The sequence below is a fragment of the Heterodontus francisci genome, chromosome 8 (genome assembly GCF_036365525.1).
Source record: "Heterodontus francisci isolate sHetFra1 chromosome 8, sHetFra1.hap1, whole genome shotgun sequence".
In the NCBI taxonomy this organism is placed as follows: domain Eukaryota; kingdom Metazoa; phylum Chordata; class Chondrichthyes; order Heterodontiformes; family Heterodontidae; genus Heterodontus; species Heterodontus francisci.
This window is the reverse complement of record NC_090378.1, coordinates 37,398,853-37,416,506: the sequence shown is the minus strand read 5'-3', so window position 1 is coordinate 37,416,506 and position 17,654 is coordinate 37,398,853. Positions and strand designations below refer to the sequence as shown.

At 45.6% G+C, this 17,654-nt stretch overlaps 1 protein-coding gene across 1 annotated transcript; it reads left to right on the top strand.

Moving 5' to 3' along the window:
• Positions 1 to 9,807: 9,807 nt before the first annotated feature.
• On the top strand, positions 9,808 to 10,569 carry LOC137372950 (N-myc proto-oncogene protein-like). Its single transcript, XM_068037510.1, has one exon. It carries the CDS (start codon positions 9,808 to 9,810, stop codon positions 10,567 to 10,569), a length of 762 nt encoding a protein of 253 aa, XP_067893611.1.
• Positions 10,570 to 17,654: the final 7,085 nt, after the last annotated feature.

Below are 17,654 nucleotides of genomic sequence, written 5' to 3'. Positions count from 1 at the left end.
GTTTTTATGTTCCCCGCAAATTTACTCTCATACTCTATTTTCCCCTGCTTAATCAACATCTTCGTCCTCCTTTGCTGAATTATAAACTGCTGCCAATTCTCAGACTTGCTGCTTTTTCTGGCAATTTTATATGTCTCCTCTTTGGATCTAATACTATCCCTAATTTCTTTTGTAAGCCAAGGTTGAACCACCTTTCTGCGCCAGACAGGAATGAATAATTGTTGTAATTCATGCACACGTTCTTTAAACATTATCCATTGCCTATCCACCATCAACCCTTTTAGTAGAGTTCCCCAATCTACCATAGCCAATTCGTGCCTCATACCTTCGTAGTTTCCTTTATTTAGATTCAGGACCCTAGTTTCGGATTCATCTACTTCACTCTCCATCTTAATGAAGAATTCTATCATGTTATGGTTGCTCCTCCCCAAGGGACAGCTCACAACAAGATGGTTAATTAATCCTTTCTCATTGCACAGTGCCCAGTCTAGGATAGCCTGTTCTCTAGTTGTTTCCTCAAAGTATAAGTCTAAAAAACCATCTCGTACACACTCCAGGAAATCCTCCTCCACAGTATTATTGTTAATTTAGTTTGATCAATCTATATGCAGATTAAAGTCACTCATGAATGGTTATTTTACAGACTGGAGGGAAGTATTCAGTTGTGTTCCTCAGGGGTTGGTATTAGGTCCACTGCTCTTTTGATATATATTTTTGACCTGAACTTGGGTATATTTCAAAATTTGCAGTAGACGCAACATTCAGAAATATAGGGCTGGATTTTGTTCTCCCCCAGACGTTGGGTACCATGGCAGAGGGGTGCCTGATGATGACTCTGGATGAGACCCGCCATGGACTTTCCGCCATGAGGGCCCAGCCCGATCCTCCCGGCGGCGGTGAGGCTCTGCGGCGGCCCCCCACTGCTGCTGGGCAACGGGACCACAATTAACATACTCGGATTAATAAAATTATTACGTTTAAATGGACTTACCTGCGATCGTGAGGGCCCGCCGCGATCTTTGGCGTGGCAGCTGGCACTCCCGTGCCTTCAGATCCCCGTCCGGGGAAACACGGTGCACACTGGTGGAGAAGGAGGAGGAGGTAAATTTGTCAGTGTGGGTGGTGGGGGGAGAGGGTGGTCAGATACATGTAATGGGTATAAGGGATAGTGGGAAGGGTTGAACCTTAAACTTTGTGCAGTTTGCGGGGGGAAGGTTAGATGTAAAAGGTAAGTGTTTTGGGGAAAGGGAAAATAGTTATTGTAATTGTTATTGCGGGGGTGAAAAGGGGGATTAGAAATTTATTTATTTCATTTTGGGGAGTAGGACATTAAAAAATCAAATTGGGTGGCAGGGCTGGCTGCCCTTTAAAAACGGCATCAGTGCCTGCGCACAGGCAGCTGACGCTGTTGCCAAGGACGGACAGCCTGCCCCCTCCACGTGATTTTTGGGGGGTATGGGGCGGACCGCCCCAGCTATTTAAAAGAGCTGTCCCGCTTGATATTGCGGCGGCTCTTTGGCCTGCTTTTTGAGATCAGCAGTGGGCTCTTGAAATCCAGCCCATAGTAAACAATGAAATGGATTGGGGTGTAAGAATACAAATCTTTAAAGGTAGCAAAACACATTGAGAAGGCCATTAAAAAGGCATATGGGACCTTTGGCTTCATGAGTAGAGGCATGGAATACAAGAGTAAGGAATAAAAACAGAATGTGCAGGAAATGCTCAGCAGGTCTGGCAGCATCTGTGGCGAGAGAAGCAGAGTTAACCTTTCAGGTCTGTGACCTTGCATCAGAACTTTTCATCTGCAAGACCTGCTCAGTATTTCCAACACTTTCTGTTTTTATTTCAGATTTCCAGCATCCGCAGTATTTTGCTTTTATTACAAAAGCAAGGAAGTTCTGCTAAGCCTTTGTAAAACACTGGTTAGAACTCAGATCGAAGGAAGGATATCAAGGCCTTCGAGAGTGTAGAGAGGAGACTTACTGGAATGGAACCAGATATGAGGAGCTTCAGTTATGTCTGGAGACTAAGTTGAGGTTGTTCTCCTTAGAGCAGCGAAGGTTAAGTGGAGCAGCGATAAAGAGGTTCAAAATCATGAGCGGTTTTGAAGAAGTAAGGAGAAACTGTTTCCAATTGCAGAAGGGTGAGCAACCAGAGGACACAGATTTAAGGTGATTGGCAAAAGAAACTAGAGGCGACACAAGGCAATTGTTTTTTTATGCAGCGAGTTATTGTGATCTGGAATGCACTGCCTGAAAGGGTAGCGGAAACAGATTCAATAGGAACCTTCATCAGGGAATTAGATAAATATATGAAAGGGAAAAGGTTACCGGACTGTGAGGAAGAGCAGGGAAGTGGGATTACTTGGATAGCTGTACTAAAGAGCCGGCACAGAGGCAATGGGCCGAATGGTCTCCTTCTGTCCTGTATTATTCTAGGATTCTATGATAACAGAAGGAAGTTTTAAAGCAGTCTAAATCTGTGAATATTAAGACAGATTCTGCCATTTCATACATATGACTTATTCTACATGATCATACTGATCTTCAGGAACCAAAGGGAAATCAGTCTTGTGGATGTTCTATGCAGGAGAAGCAGTAAGAATTCTGATGCTGAAAAGATTCTGTGAACATTCAAAGAGTTAAATTGTTACGCTAGCCTATAATTCCACACAGTGCGGTGGATCTTACTGACCATGTCCACATAAAATTGCCATCTGTTATCAACTAGCTTATGGTGTCAGTTGAAGCTTCAATTGATGATAACATGACACTAACTTCTTTTCCATTAGAATAGATGGCCAGCAGTTAGGTTTTTAATATCTTCACTGTTTCTAACCAATTTCAGTATCACCTGTTATTCCCTTACAATGACGGCATTACCCAGGGGTTGTAACAGAGAATCCTTACTCCATATACTGGCTACTTGAATGTATCACGTGATACAATATGAATTCTCCTCTCATTCTAGACACCTGGTTTCAGCAAGATGGAGGCCTCAAGTCTCCAGTAAGTTGTTTATTTACCTGAGAAATATGAACGAACAGTGTATATTTTAACACATTGAGAATAGATATTTCCCTACAACCCTTTGTATGTGAAAGACAATAAAGATGCAATTTGCTTTCTCTCTAAGCATGGGCCTTAAAACAGATTACTTGCACTAACAGAAACCTCTAAAACACAGTTGATTGTGGGAAGAGAATCCATAATAAATTTGAATCATAATCTGAGATCGCTACTGCATTTCCTGTGAAGATATGGTGGCAAAGTGAGAACAACTCTGAGGAAATTTCAGACTGTAAATGTTTTCTTCAGTGTAGTGATGTAGCTAAAGAATACTGGGGGTGATTCTAATTTTTGGCAATGGCATAAAATGGGTCATATTGGAATGGCTGGCCATTATACACCTTGCCTGATTTTCCTTTCCATTGACTTCACAATGACTTCACATTGAAAAGCTCACCGCCGAAGTAGGCAGTGGGCGTGAAAATTTTCAGTCCGCACACAGGGGGCCCATGTCGTGGGGCCACCGCGATTCCAAATGCAGCAGCTCATTACCATGTCTCGGGTGACCGCCACCGCAACCCCCCCCCACCCCCAACCCTGATGAAGTGGAGGGGGAGGGCAAGCTGTTGCCGGTGCCATTTTTAAAGGGCTCAGAGCCCTGACTGAGCATTTAAATTTTAAAGATTATAAAAATTAATAAAATGACCTTTCCATGCACTCTCCCACCACCCCCCCCCTCCCCCTCCCCCACCCCCCTCAACACCTCAATGGCATTGCACATCATTCCTGCCCTTTCCTCCCCCCGGAATACCTACCTTGAAATTTTGACCCCCTCCAAAATTCGGAACCTTTGTCTTTTACTACTTCTCATCACCACCCCTGACCAATCTGAAGGATTGTAACCCCTCTCCCCACCTCCTGCACAGTGAAAATCACCTCCTACCCCCTCCCCACAGGTGTCACGCCTCGCTTCTCTGAAAGGGGATTCGAAGGCAAGGCATTGCCGGCCACCACAACCTTCTGGCAGAATCACTGCGTCCTGTATGGTAAGTAGCTACTAACATATTTTAATGCAGGTCCCATCACCGAGCAGCAGGGTGGCCCCCACAATGTCTCGCCACCGCCGCCGCCGAGATCAGTACAGGGCTTTTTTTTTAATTCATTCATGGGATGTGGGCATCGATGGCTAGGCCAGCATTTATTGCCCATCCCTAATTGCCCTTGAAAAGGTGGTGGTGAGCTGCCTTCTTGAACCGCTACAGTCCATGTGAGGTAGGGACACCCACTGTGCTGCAGTCCATTTGGTGTAGATACACCCACAGTGCTGTTAGGAAGGGAGTTCCAGGATTTTGAGCCAGTGACAGTGAAGGAAAGAAGATATATGTCCAAGTCAGGACGGTGTGTGGCTTGGAGGAGAACTTGCAGGTGTTGGTGTTCCCGTGCATCTGCTGCCTTTGTTCTTCTAGGTGGTAAAGGTCACAGGTTTGGAAGGTGCTGTCGAAGAAGCCTTGATAAGTTTCTGCAGTGCGTCTCGTATATGGTACACACTGCTGCCACGTGCACTGGTGGTGGAGGGAGTGAATGTTTAAGGTGGTGGATGGGGTGTCAATCATTGCAGTTTCGAGCGTACTCATGTTGGGTGAAGCTACAGGTGCATATCTCTCTAGTCTACCCTCTGGACTATGCATAGTGCTATCCTTTGCAGTGGTTTCTGTAAGTATCAGGTCAAGTGATGCTTCACCTTCTGCAGTGGTGTCTTCTTCCTCTTCTTCCCATTCTTCTGTGAGCTGTGTGAATTTGCTAGACTGAAATGCAGGAAAAGGGCAAGAGTTAGTATTGGGTGGCATGGGCAAGCAGAGACAGAGGATGGCTTCTGAAAGGAGCTGCAACCTGTCATGCGTCATGTGTAAGGATGAGAGTTAAGTGAAGGAGGGGAAGATGGTGACGCCATTGAACATCTTCCTACATTGTCCTCGGGGCAGTCCTCCTTGCTCTGGCACACTCTGCCCCGTCTGCCCATTCTGGCCTGGCAATCTTCCTGCTGCTGTGTGTACCAAATATGCCTTATCTCCTGCCAACCTCATCCACCAAAACCTCTGAAGCAGTGGTCAATAGTGGGGCTATCTTGAAGCATCTCCTACCCCTGCCATTTTCCACAATTCTCCATGATAGATGCTTGCAGCCAAAGTGTGCCCCTCCTTTAAAAGGTGTAAGCTGTCTTCAAATCATGTCAGTAGCAGGCAAGATTGATGCCCTACCCCATTAGGCAAACTGGTAATCAATAGTGTGAGTAGCACTGGCAGCCAGCATGTTTTATTTTAATTAATTAGTTGCATGATTTTGGGTCTTCTTCCCACCCATGTGTTCAGGCATGCCCTCAAAAACGCACTCAAGGAACTTTCTACCCCTTTCAGTAGGGATGAAGTTTATGTCTGTATGATATTGAAGTCTTCTCTTCAGCAATGGCTCTGTGATTGACAGGAATTCCAGGAGAAAGGCAGAGGTCAGTAATACAGGTTTACTGATCACGTGCTCTATGGAACTGATCTTTAACACGAAAACTTGACTAACCTCAGAACAGTCATTGCTGGAAAGCATTTTAGGCTCAAAGGTCAGTTTTGTTACTTACAATTAAAAGGAGAGAAGTGGTGTACATCTCTTGTAAACTTTAAGATCGGCAGTTTTAAATTTAAGGGATGCAAATTGTTTCTGGACTCAGGTAAAAGTGACATGTACCTTTGAGTGTATCTGCCCAAGAGAAGTTGTTTTAACGTTGCACATATTCAAATCCAGCTCCTAACTCTCCTCCCCATGTCTGTGGTACTGGTAATTAAATTCGTACATGAGAAACGTCACACAGTTAACACTCCCGGTGCTACAACAGGATGCCCCTGCCCTGCTGAATTAACATCAACTGTATACAGTGAGAATGATGTGCTGGGATTAGTGATTTAACCCTTGCTCTGCTGAGTAAACAAAAATCCCATGTGATTATACAAATGCTGCAATGAGGACTTTAACCCTTGCTCTGCTGAATAAACAGAAACTATGAAAGTTACACAACACATTCTATGCTTAACACTTGCATTTACTCCCTGCTCTGGTTGCTGAATGGATATAGACTTCATTCTACTCTTTATTTAACGCCAGGTACACATCCATGTGCGCTGTCAGTTTTTGTACTTCAGAGAAAGTCCTTAATTAACATACAGCACCCTATCAAAGTGACAACTCATAAAATGAATCAAATGAATGGTGAACTTGGCAACAAAGGCCTGGTATGGACCTGGTGATGCTCCTTAGAGTCCATTGCTCATTTTCAAGAGTTTTCCAGAAACTCCTGCCCCAAGTACGAACAGTTAGGCTATGAAGTTACACTGAAGGAATTTGACTGGTCTCCCAATGTAACGTCGATGGGAGACCCATGGATATTGGGGAAATTAGGTCATGTCGGGTCTCCACTGTTTCTGTCAGTTTCCACATTTCCCTGAAAGGGGCTGAACTTCTGTTCATCCTTTACAAGGCTAATGATAGACCAGGGGTGGGGACTTCCTAAGCCAGGAGTTCCCATTACAGACCCTTAGGACCCAAGACATGAGGTGTAACGAGTTCCACAATTGCAATGTGTGCCCCATCGGTTGAACTCAGGCCTGAGCAAGGCACCTGGATCCTTGAAGGGGACAACTGTTTCCTGGGCTACTTCATCAACTGATGGCTGAGCTCAGGTGGGAACCTGGACAACCCTCCCACTGATGGGCGTCCACCTTATTTTCTCGGTGCATAGACTAAATAAGCATCCTTTGTACTCCTACCACCAGTCTCATGCAAATGAAGTGCCCTCCCACTAACCCCTTAAACTCTGGCACAGGGCAGTGTTGGAGGGCGCTAATGAGCACAATCCCAGCATAACCACTACTATCAGTACTTGGTGAATTTCAAAATTAATAAGCTTTATTGTGGATAGCAACCAAATCCAGGCCCAATTCAGACCAAGTGCAACATTAATTTTGCTCAAATCCAAGTTGGACTGAAATAGAAGCAAATTCCAAATTAAGGCTATATCAGGACCACTTCAAGGTCAAATGTGAGTCAGATCTTGAACAGTGAGTGTTGCCTTTAAGAGTGATGTCCCTTTAAGATCTTAGTATTCTTCTTCTTCTTTGCCCTCCTTATCTTGAGAGACAATGGGTAAGCGCCTGGAGGTGGTCAGTGGTGTGTGGAGCAGCGCCTGGAGTGGCTATAAAGGCCAATTCTAGAGTGACAGTCTCTTCCACAGGTGCTGCAGGAAAATTTGTTTGTCGGGGCTGTTACACAGTTGGCTCTCCCCTTGCGCTTCTGTCTTTTTTCCTGCCAACTGCTAAGTCTCTTTGACTTGCCACACTTTAGCCCCGCCTTTATGGCAGCCCGCCAGTTCTGGCGATCGCTGGCAACTGACTCCCACGACTTGTGAACAATGTCACAGGACTTCATGTCGCGTTTGCAGACGTCTTTAAAGCGGAGACATGGACGGCCGGTGGGTCTGATACCAGTGGCCAGTGGCGAGCTTGCTGTACAATGTGTCTTTGGGGATCCTGCCATCTTCCATGCGGCTCACATGGCCCACAGATCTTAGTATGCTAATGAGCTAAGTACCAGGACTCGAAGCCAGAGTCACTCTGTAACTGTAACACCTGGAGGAAGGTTCTGTAAGTAGTTAGCTCTGTACTGTATAATAATTAGATGTAATGATCCTGTTTGAGATCTTCTGCATAACTGGACTCCTCTCATTTCATTTATGTTGCATCAGGCAACATAAAGAACTCATTATATAGTGGGTGGCAGCTGTGGTGAGAGACAAAGTCTAAGATTGAAGACCACAGGCAAAACAGCTGTAAAAACTACCCTTCCTACAGCCAAAAGAGAGAAAGTTGCACAGAAATACTGGCCCCAACAGTAGAAAGAAAAAAGGAACTTACCTCCAGCTGTAAAAGACAGAGCACAGAACGACAGGCTGCAAGTAAATCATGTGAGTCATTGTGCCAGCGGTCGAGGAATCCCAATTAAAAAGAAAAAGCTCTGAAGTGCTTAAAAATTGATTTTTTCAGAAGCTCCATGTAAAAAAAGGGAAAGAGCTAACTCCTCTCCCAGGCTGATCAAGATCGGTGCCATTACAGGAGGCGTCTGATTGCTAAAAGCATGCGAATATTCCACAGAGTATTACACTGCAGAGCCTCACCACGCAGCCACAATTTTTTTAAAAACTCATTAAATCACTCAAGCATGAAGACGTGTTTGCATTCACGCAGCCAAAGCTATAAAAAATTAAACCACTCAAGTGTGAAGAACATAAACAAACTAGCAAAAAATAGCAATTGAACTGCCCAGTGAACAGCTGTGGAAACAGACAAGCTTAAGTGCTACAAGCAAGATAAACACACAGCATTGTCAAACAACTGCTCCTCTCAATTCAAGCAGCGAGTATAAACAGCAGAGAATTTCTGAAAGGAGAAACAGTGCAGAGTCACAGAACAAGTCTTAAAGCAAGTTTTAAGCAAAAGAACAGCAGAAAGATGGATACCAAATTTCCCAGCATGAACAGGCAGGCCATGGATATCATAGCAGAGTTCCAACTTTTCAAACAGAGACTGCAGCTATGCTTTACAGATCAAGTGATTGTTGAACCAAAGGAACAAGCTCTAAAAATTCTGATAGCAGTTGGAAATGAGGGATTACACAAAATCAATACCTCAGACTTATTTGACGAGGACCAGAAATATCCCACAAAGTTATGGAAAATGCTGGGAGATCAACTCCAATTAAGAGTGAATTTTAGAATTCAGCACCTGGAATTGATGTCCTACAGGCAACAGCCACAGGAATCAATAGACCAGTTCGTCAGTAGATGCTGTAGTAAGGCCAATGAATGCGACTGCTCAGAAACTGAGCTGTCAGACCGAATAATGGAGCTGGTGATTGTTTCAACATCCATTGAAGCATCTCAGAAAGACCTTTTGGGGAAAAAGAAAGGTCACAGAATTGATGCGCTGCTAGAAAATGGCAGGAAATACGAAGCCATTGTAGCTGGACAACTGCATCTGCAAGCACTATGTGCAGCCAACAGTATTAGCACGATAACCAGGTCAAAAAGAGCAAGCAAGCTGTGTAGTAAGTGTGGTTTGTCCCACTCACCGCGAAGTTGTCCTGCATTTCAAGATCTGTACAAGGCGCATGGTGCAAAAGGACATTGGGCCCGCCTATGCAGGAATTCTGGCTCCAAAGGCACAGCCAGAAGTCACAGTAGGACTCAAGCAAACAGACAACAGGCGCAGCAACAGGGCAACAGCAGCAAGGAAAGCACTGTAAACGCAAGTCAATACACAAAGTCCACAGAAAAATAGACCCGAGACAAAACTCAGGGAGAAGCAATTCTCAGCCAAAAGACAACGAGCAGACATTCCACATTGTGAACATGACATATTGTGTTGATGAAGTCAAACAACTGGAAGCTTTTGCTACCATTAACATCACACGCCCAAAGAAAACTGGCAAACATACACTCAGGGTTATGATTGATACCAGCACTAGTGCAAATACCCTACCAGCCCAAATCCTGAAGGATATGTACCGGTGTCGTTGGAAATCAATGATACAACTGACAACTGTCAAAGTATTTGCATACAACAGGTCACCCATCCCTTGCAGTGGCACACCAACAATGCAATGCAGCTATGGCAACCGCAAATATTTTACCTGCTAGACATGAGTGGATCAACAGTGGCAGGACTACCAGCGTGGAAGGATGTCAACATCATAACTATCCATGAGGTCACCAATGTACCAATTACAGCAGAAGAATCCAAGAATACCCACCCACATTGAGTCACAGTCCTTTCAGGATCTCAGTGGTTCTGGTTTGGAAAGTATCAGCCTCGTCTCAGAGATGCCACACCAAGAGAATGAAGATCCAAACTCAGATGGTGAAAGTTCTCTATCAACAGGCAGTACCCCTTCACATTCCAGCGTCTCAGAAGAAGAGACTGACGTTGTAACCACTGAGAAGCAAAGGCTGGCAGTGGGGAGCATTGCTAAGGGGAAATCTCCAAGAAACCACTCGCAGACTCTAGCCAGCATCAAACGGTGCAGTCTGGAAATCCAGCAACAGCACAACTATGCTGCTCCTTCACTTCTGCTCCGTAGAGAACCACCTGCACCACAAAGAGCCATAACAGACAGGTACCTCCATGAGGCCAAGTATTCCTCCCCCAACAAGTCCTTGACCTTGAGCCCCAGGCCTTCAGACGAGGAGGATGAGGAGAGGCGAAGGACACGCAATGTCCTGAAGAGGCAGAGGAGGAATGAGTTGAAGCATTGTCTGTTGGCTTTTCAAGATGAGGTGCCGGAACTTACCAAGAATGACAAGGCCTCAAAAGCGGTCATCTTGAAAAAAGCAGCAGAGTATGTTAGCAGGCTGAAGGCACAGCAACAGAAACTGAATGCAGAGATGGAGAAACTTCAGAAAAAACAGCAACAGATGAGACACAAATTCTCCGACACACCACCAAAACGATATATGGACACTTAAGCTTCTATACTTGTAAATTTTATAATCTGTATCCCATATAACTAGTTTTGATGTGATCTAATGTTATGTGTTTTTTACTTTTAGCATACGAGACGTATCTTTGGAAAGAAAGGTGATGTTGTCTTTATGACGATGTCCCTTTAAGATCTTAGTATGCTAATGAGCTAAGTACCAGGATGTAGTCATGTGACTTAAAGCCAGAGTCACTCTCCAACTGTAACACCTAGAGGAAGGTTCTGTAAACAGTTTGCTCTGTATTGTATATAATAGCTAGCTGTAATAAACCTGTTTGAGATCTTAGCATAACTGGACTCCACGCATCTCATTTATGCTGCACCAGACAACATAAAGAACTCATTACAGTGAACATCTCAGCCAAGTCTCAATTACAGAAGGTCGAGCTCCTCCTTCAACTCAATGGCAAAATTGAAATGTGATTCACTTACTAAAATTAAACACACACAACTGTTTGGGGGCCTAATTCCATGTTTCAGATAACCCAGGTTTCGGACTGAATATTATGTGAATATGGAGTATCACTTGAAAAGGAGGAAGAAAAACATTATGCACTGCATTTTTGCTCCCTTCCCCTCTTTTCATTTAAATTTAAACCCAGTTGTGTGCTTAATGATTGATCCAGATTCGCCATTGCCACTGGCTGATGTCGGGAGTATGTTTCTTATCCCATTTTCATGCCCTCTTCAATGAAAATGAATATAATGATTATGATTAGACAGTGGGTGGGGAAGTTAAACAACCAATGTACTACATTATATTATCAAGTGGTAAAATTAGGCTTGCACTCACAGTTTTGCACATCACATTTCAGGCTACAACACTGTGGCGAAGGTTAAAGCACACAGGCTAGGAACACAGGAACATTAGGAGCAGGTGTAGGCCATTCATCCTCGAGCCTGCTCTGCCACTCAGTTAGATCGTGGTTAACCTGTACCTTAACTCCATTTAACCACCTTTGCTTTATTAATACCCTTAGCCAAAAAGAATGATCAATCTCAGTCTTAAAAGCTCCAATTTTCCTAGCATCCACAACATTTTAGGGAAGAGATCTACTACTGCTTGGTTCTTCCATCCCTCCCATACATGTGAATAACGCGGAAAAAAGCACAAAGGCAAATCAATCTTGCTGCATTTTACAGCAGCTAAAATATTTCAATTGTTTGTCTGCTTGCAAAGCCAGAGAATAATATGAGACACAGGGAGGAAACAACTAAATACACAAAATACTAGGAGAGATGAAGAAGGAACATAGAAGGGAAATCAGAAAGAGGTAATGAGAGATACAAATATATTTAAATATTAACAGTGCATGTATGAAACTCCGATGATACTTTTCATTAGTAAAGATTAGGGTTGTCTTTTTATTTATAATGTTATGGCCACATGGTGTGACGTGGGTGGTTGCCACATTCAACTCACCATCTGAATGCAGCAAGTGTATTTGTATTGAAGTTTAGCCCATTGGTATTTTATTTTTCAAATAACTAGACAGTGACAGGTTTTCCTGTAGGTTTTCAGAAACAGAAAATCAATTGTTTATTGATTTTTTCCTGAAAGTGTTGTAACTGCATCCACTCATGTATTTGCTCGCGTGCAAACATACACAAGAAGAAAGAAATGGAGAAAGGAACAAGGAATGTGGCTTTCAGTAGCTGGGGAGGGAGAAGAAGGTTATTATAAACCTGATGAATTCTCTTGAGAATCAAGTTCTAAATGGATGCAGGCCTGAGATGATTGGAGATTTGTCTCTTGATTGAAGGTTCTGTTGGAGACGGTCGTTACTTCCAGCTCTCACTGTTGTATAGTATAGATGTTGGATTTTTTTCAGCAGGGCATGTGCTTCCTGGCTTGGCTGGAATACAAGCTGTTCTGATGTTGCTTCTTGCTCCTGTGCGAGTCTCTCTCTCTCTCTCTTTGGCTGTCTTTTTTTTAAGGTAAAACTATGTCATCTCTCACCTCCCGGTAGGAGACATTCTCATTTCTTTGCCCATAGTGATTGCACAATGGCCCAGGACGTGGCTACTTCACACCTCCTTTGTTTCATATGAAGGCATTCAATTCTGGAATGGTTTAGGATAGGTGTAGGTTGGGTTCCATTGACATCTTTTAGCTTTGAAGATTTGTCCTTTGTCTTTGTCAGACAGTTTGAATATGCAAAAGGCCAATCTCCTCTTTCTTCATAGAACATAGAACATACAGCACAGAACAGGCCCTTCGGCCCACAATGTTGTGCCGATCCTTTGTCCTCTGTCAAGGACAATTTAATCTATACCCCATCATTCTCCTTTATCCATATACCTATCCAAAAGCCTTTTGAAAGTCCCTAAAGTTTCTGACTCAACAACTTCCCCGGGCAAGGCATTCCATGCCTCGACCACTCTCTGGGTAAAGAACCTTCCCCTGACATCCCCCTTATATCTCCCACCCTTCACCTTAAATTTATGACCCCTTGTAACGCTTTGCTCCACCCGGGGAAAAAGTTTCTGACTGTCTACCCTATCTATTCCCCTGATCATCTTATAAACCTCTATCATGTCACCCCTCATCCTTCTCCTTTCTAATGAGAAGAGGCCTAGAATGTTCAGCCTTTCCTCGTAAGACTTATTCTCCATTCCAGGCAACATCCTGGTAAATCTCCTCTGCACCCTCTCCAAGGCTTCCACATCCTTCCTAAAATGAGGCGACCAGAACTGCACACAGTACTCCAAATGAGGCCTTACCAAGGTCCTGTACAGCTGCATCATCACCTCACGGCTCTTAAATTCAATCCCTCTGCTAATGAACGCTAACACCCCATATGCCTTCTTCACAGCCCTATCCACTTGAGTTGCAACTTTCAATGATCTATGCACATAGACCCCAAGGTCTCTCTGCTCCTCCACATGCCCAAGAACCCTACCGTTAACCCAGTATTTTGCATTCATGTTTGTCCTTCCAAAATGGACGACCTCACACTTTTCAGGGTTAAACTCCATCTGCCACTTTTCAGCCCAGCACTGCAACCTATCCAAGTCCCTTTGCAGACGACAATAGCCCTCCTCGGTATCCACAACTCCACCAACCTTTGTATCATCTGCAAATTTACTGACCCACCCTTCGACTTCCTCATCCAAGTCGTTAATAAAAATCACAAACAGGAGAGGACCCAGAACTGATCCCTGCGGCACGCCACTGGTAACTGGGCTCCAGGCTGAGTATTTACCATCTAAGACCACTCTCTGCCTTCTATCAGTTAGCCAATTCTTAATCCAACTGGCCACATTCCCCACTATCCCATGCCTCCTGACTTTCTCCATAAGTCTACCATGGGGGACCTTATCAAATGCCTTACTAAAATCCATGTACACCACATCCACTGGTTTACCCTCATCCACTTGCTTGGTCACCTGCTCAAAGAATTCAATCAGGCTTGTGAGGCAAGACCTGCCCCTCACAAAACCGTGCTGACTGTCCCGAATCAAGCAGTGTCTTTCCAGATGCTCAGAAATCCTATCCCTCAGCACCTTTTCCATCAACTTGCCTACCACCGAAGTAAGACTAACTGGCCTGTAATTCCCAGGGTTGTTCCTATTCCCTTTCTTGAACAGGGGCACAACATTTGCCACCCTCCAATCACCTGGCACCACCCCCGTCAGCAGAGAAGATGAAAAGATCATTGCCAGCGGCTCTGCAATTTCATCCCTTGCTTCCCATAACATCCTTGGATATACCCCGTCAGGCCCGGGAGACTTGTCTATCTTCAAGTTATTCAAAAACCCCAACACATCTTCCCTCCTAACGAGCACTTCCTCGAGCTTACCAGTCTGTTTCACACCGTCCTCTTCAGTAATACACCCCTTCTCATTCGTAAATACCGAAGAGAAGTACTCATTCAAAACCTCACTTATCTCTTCCGGCTCAACACACAGTCTCCCGCTATTGTCCTTGACCGGACCTATGGTCCCCCTAGTCATCCTCATATTTCTGACATACGCGTAAAAGGCCTTGGGGTTTTCTTTTATCCTACCCGCCAAGCATTTTTCATGCCCTCTCTTAGCTCTCCTAATCCCTTTCTTCAGATCCTTCCTGGCCATCTTGTATCCCTCCAGAGCTATGCCTGTGCCCTTTTTCCTCAACTTTATATACGCATCCTTCTTCTTCCTAACAAGACTCTCAACCTCTCTTGTCAACCACGGTTCCCTCACATGACCATCCCTTCCCTGTCTGACAGGGACATGCTTATCAATGGCCCCTACTATCTGCTCCTTGAAAAAGTTCCACATTTCGACCGTGCCCTTCCCTGCCAGCATATGCTCCCAACTTATGCTCCTCAGTTCCTGCCTGACAGCATCATATCTACCCTTCCCCCAATTGTAAACCTTGCCCTGTTGCACATACCTATCCCTCTCCATTACCACAGTGAATGCTACAGAATTGTGATCACTATCTCCAAAGTGCTCGCCCACCAACAGCTCTATCACTTGCCCTGGTTCATTACCTAGTACCAAATCCAATATTGCCTCCCCTCTGGTCGGGCAGTCTACATACTGAGTCAGAAAAGCTTCCTGGACATACTGCACAAACACTACCCCATCCAAACTATTCGATCTAAAGAGTTGCCAATCAATATTTGGGAAGTTGAAATCCCCCATAATTACTACCCTGTGACTTCTGCTCCTTTCCAAAATCTGTTTCCCAATCTGCTCTTCCACCTCCCTGCTGCTATTGGGGGGCCTATAGAAAACTCCCATCAAGGTGACTGCTCCTTTCCTGTTCCTGACCTCAACCCACAGTGCCTCAGTCGGCAGATCCTCCTCGAAAATTCTTTCAGCAGTTGTTACACTATTTCTAACTAACAATGCCACCCCCCCACCTCTTTTACCACCATTCCTAATCTTATGAAAACATCTATAACCAGGTACCTCCAAAAACCATTCCTCCCCCTCACCTATCCACGTTTCAGAGATGGCCACAACATCGTAGTCCCAAGTGCCCATCCACGCCTTCAATTCACTCACCTTATTCCTGATGCTTCTTGCGTTGAAGTATACGCACTTTAACCCTTCTCCGTGCCCATCTGTCCTCTGTGACAGTGCTACCTTCCCCAATACCTCACTACACTCTTTGTCTTTCTGAGTGGACCCACTGGTCCCTGGATTACAAGTCCGGTTCCCATCCCCCTCCCAAACTAGTTTAAACCCTCCCGAACAGTACTAGCAAACCTCCCTCCCAGGATATTGGTGCCCATCTGGTTCAGATGCAGCCCGTCCTGTTTGAACAGGTCCCATCTTCCCCAGAATGCAGTCCAATTATCCAAGAACTGGAAGCCCTCCCTCCTACACCATTCCTGCAGCCACGTGTTCAGCTGTGCTCTCTCCCTATTCCTAGCCTCACTATCACGTGGCGCCGGCAACAAACCAGAGATAACAACTCTGTCCGTCCGAGCTTTCAGCTTCCAGCCTAACTCCCTAAACTCACTTCTAACATCTGTGCCACCCTTCCTTCCTACGTCGTTGGTGCCAATGTGCACCACGACCTCTGGCTGCTCCCCCTCCCCTTTAAGGATCCTGAAGACGCGATCACAAACATCACGGACCCTGGCACCAGGGAGGCAACAAACCATCCGTGCGTCTCGCCTGCGCCCACAGAACCGCCTGTCCGTACTCCTCACCATCGAGTCCCCGATGACTAGTGCTCTCCCATTCTCCCTCCTTCCCTTCTGAGCCACAGTGCAGGACCCCGTGCCAGAGGCCCGGTCACTGCAGCCTGCCCCCGATAGGCCGTCCCCCCCAACAGTATCTAAAACTGTATACTTGTTGTTGAGGGGAACGACCACAGGAGATCCCTGCACTGACCTCTTCCCACCTCTAACTGTTACCCAGCTGCCTTTGATTTGTGGAGTAACGACCTCCGTGTAGCTTCTATCTATCAACCCCTCAGCTTCCCGAATGATCCTCAGTTCATCCAGCTCCAGCTCCAATTCCCTAACACGGTCTGATAGGAGCTGGAGACGGATGCACTTCCAGCAGGTGAAGTCGGCAGGGTCACCGGAGGTTTCCCTCACCTCGAACATTCTGCAGGAGGAGCAATACACTACACTGGCTGCCATTTCTTTTATTCAATTACCCCTTAGTTAAGTACAACTATAGATATTAACAAAAACAGTAAATAGCTTACCTGCTCAGTCCTTTTTGGTTAGAGGAGGAGGGTAAAAAGGGTCTTATTATTAGGTTACAGGAGGAGGATGGGTGGGAGACACTACATGTGTAGTGGCTCGGGTTTACTCAGCTCCGCACCTTTAAGGAAAATACCTACCCAGGAGTCCTCGCTGCCGACCAGCTTCCGGTTCCTCCGGCGCCAAAAGAAACTCAAAGACAAGGAAAACAGTAAGTAAAACAGTAAGTACTTACTTTTAAAACACAGCTCCTGATGCCTTCACTCCCCACCGAAGAGTCGCTACCTTCTCCTGCTGCTCCGCCGGGAAATGAGGCCGAGTCCACGGTGGCCATTTTGAACCATTGTTTATTTTTTAAAGACAAAAGCTGGAATTTTACGCCACCCCAGTGAGCTGAATGGTGGCGGTGGAATGGCGTAAAATTGAACTGGAGGCTCCGGGAGGCCTGCCCGGCCCGTTCCCACCTCTGCCCTACTTTACATGGGCCATGGAGGGGGCAAGAAACAGGCGGCAGGCCCCTGGCCAATCAAGGCCCTTAAGTGACCACTTAATGGCCACTAAAGGGCCTTCGCCTGCCTCCATGGGGTATTTTACCTGTGGCAAGCGGGTGGCTGGTAGACATGAAAGGCCGCTCAGTATACCTGGTGGCCTCTCAGCGCACCAGGGGGCCCTGACAATTGGGCACAGGGTGCCCGATTGAGGGCCTGCCCCGCTTCCCCAACCACCTCTAGAACCTGAGACACTGCCCCTTCCCCCAAAACAACCACCTTTGCCTTGCTGGTTCATGACTGATTCCCTTGGTGAGGCAAACCCAACTTACCTTCAGTCTTGGCTCCATGTCTTCGACTGGGCTGAAGTCGCAGCAGTGGCCACCGCTTCCGGTGGCATTGCTGGGACTAAGAGCTGCTGGCCC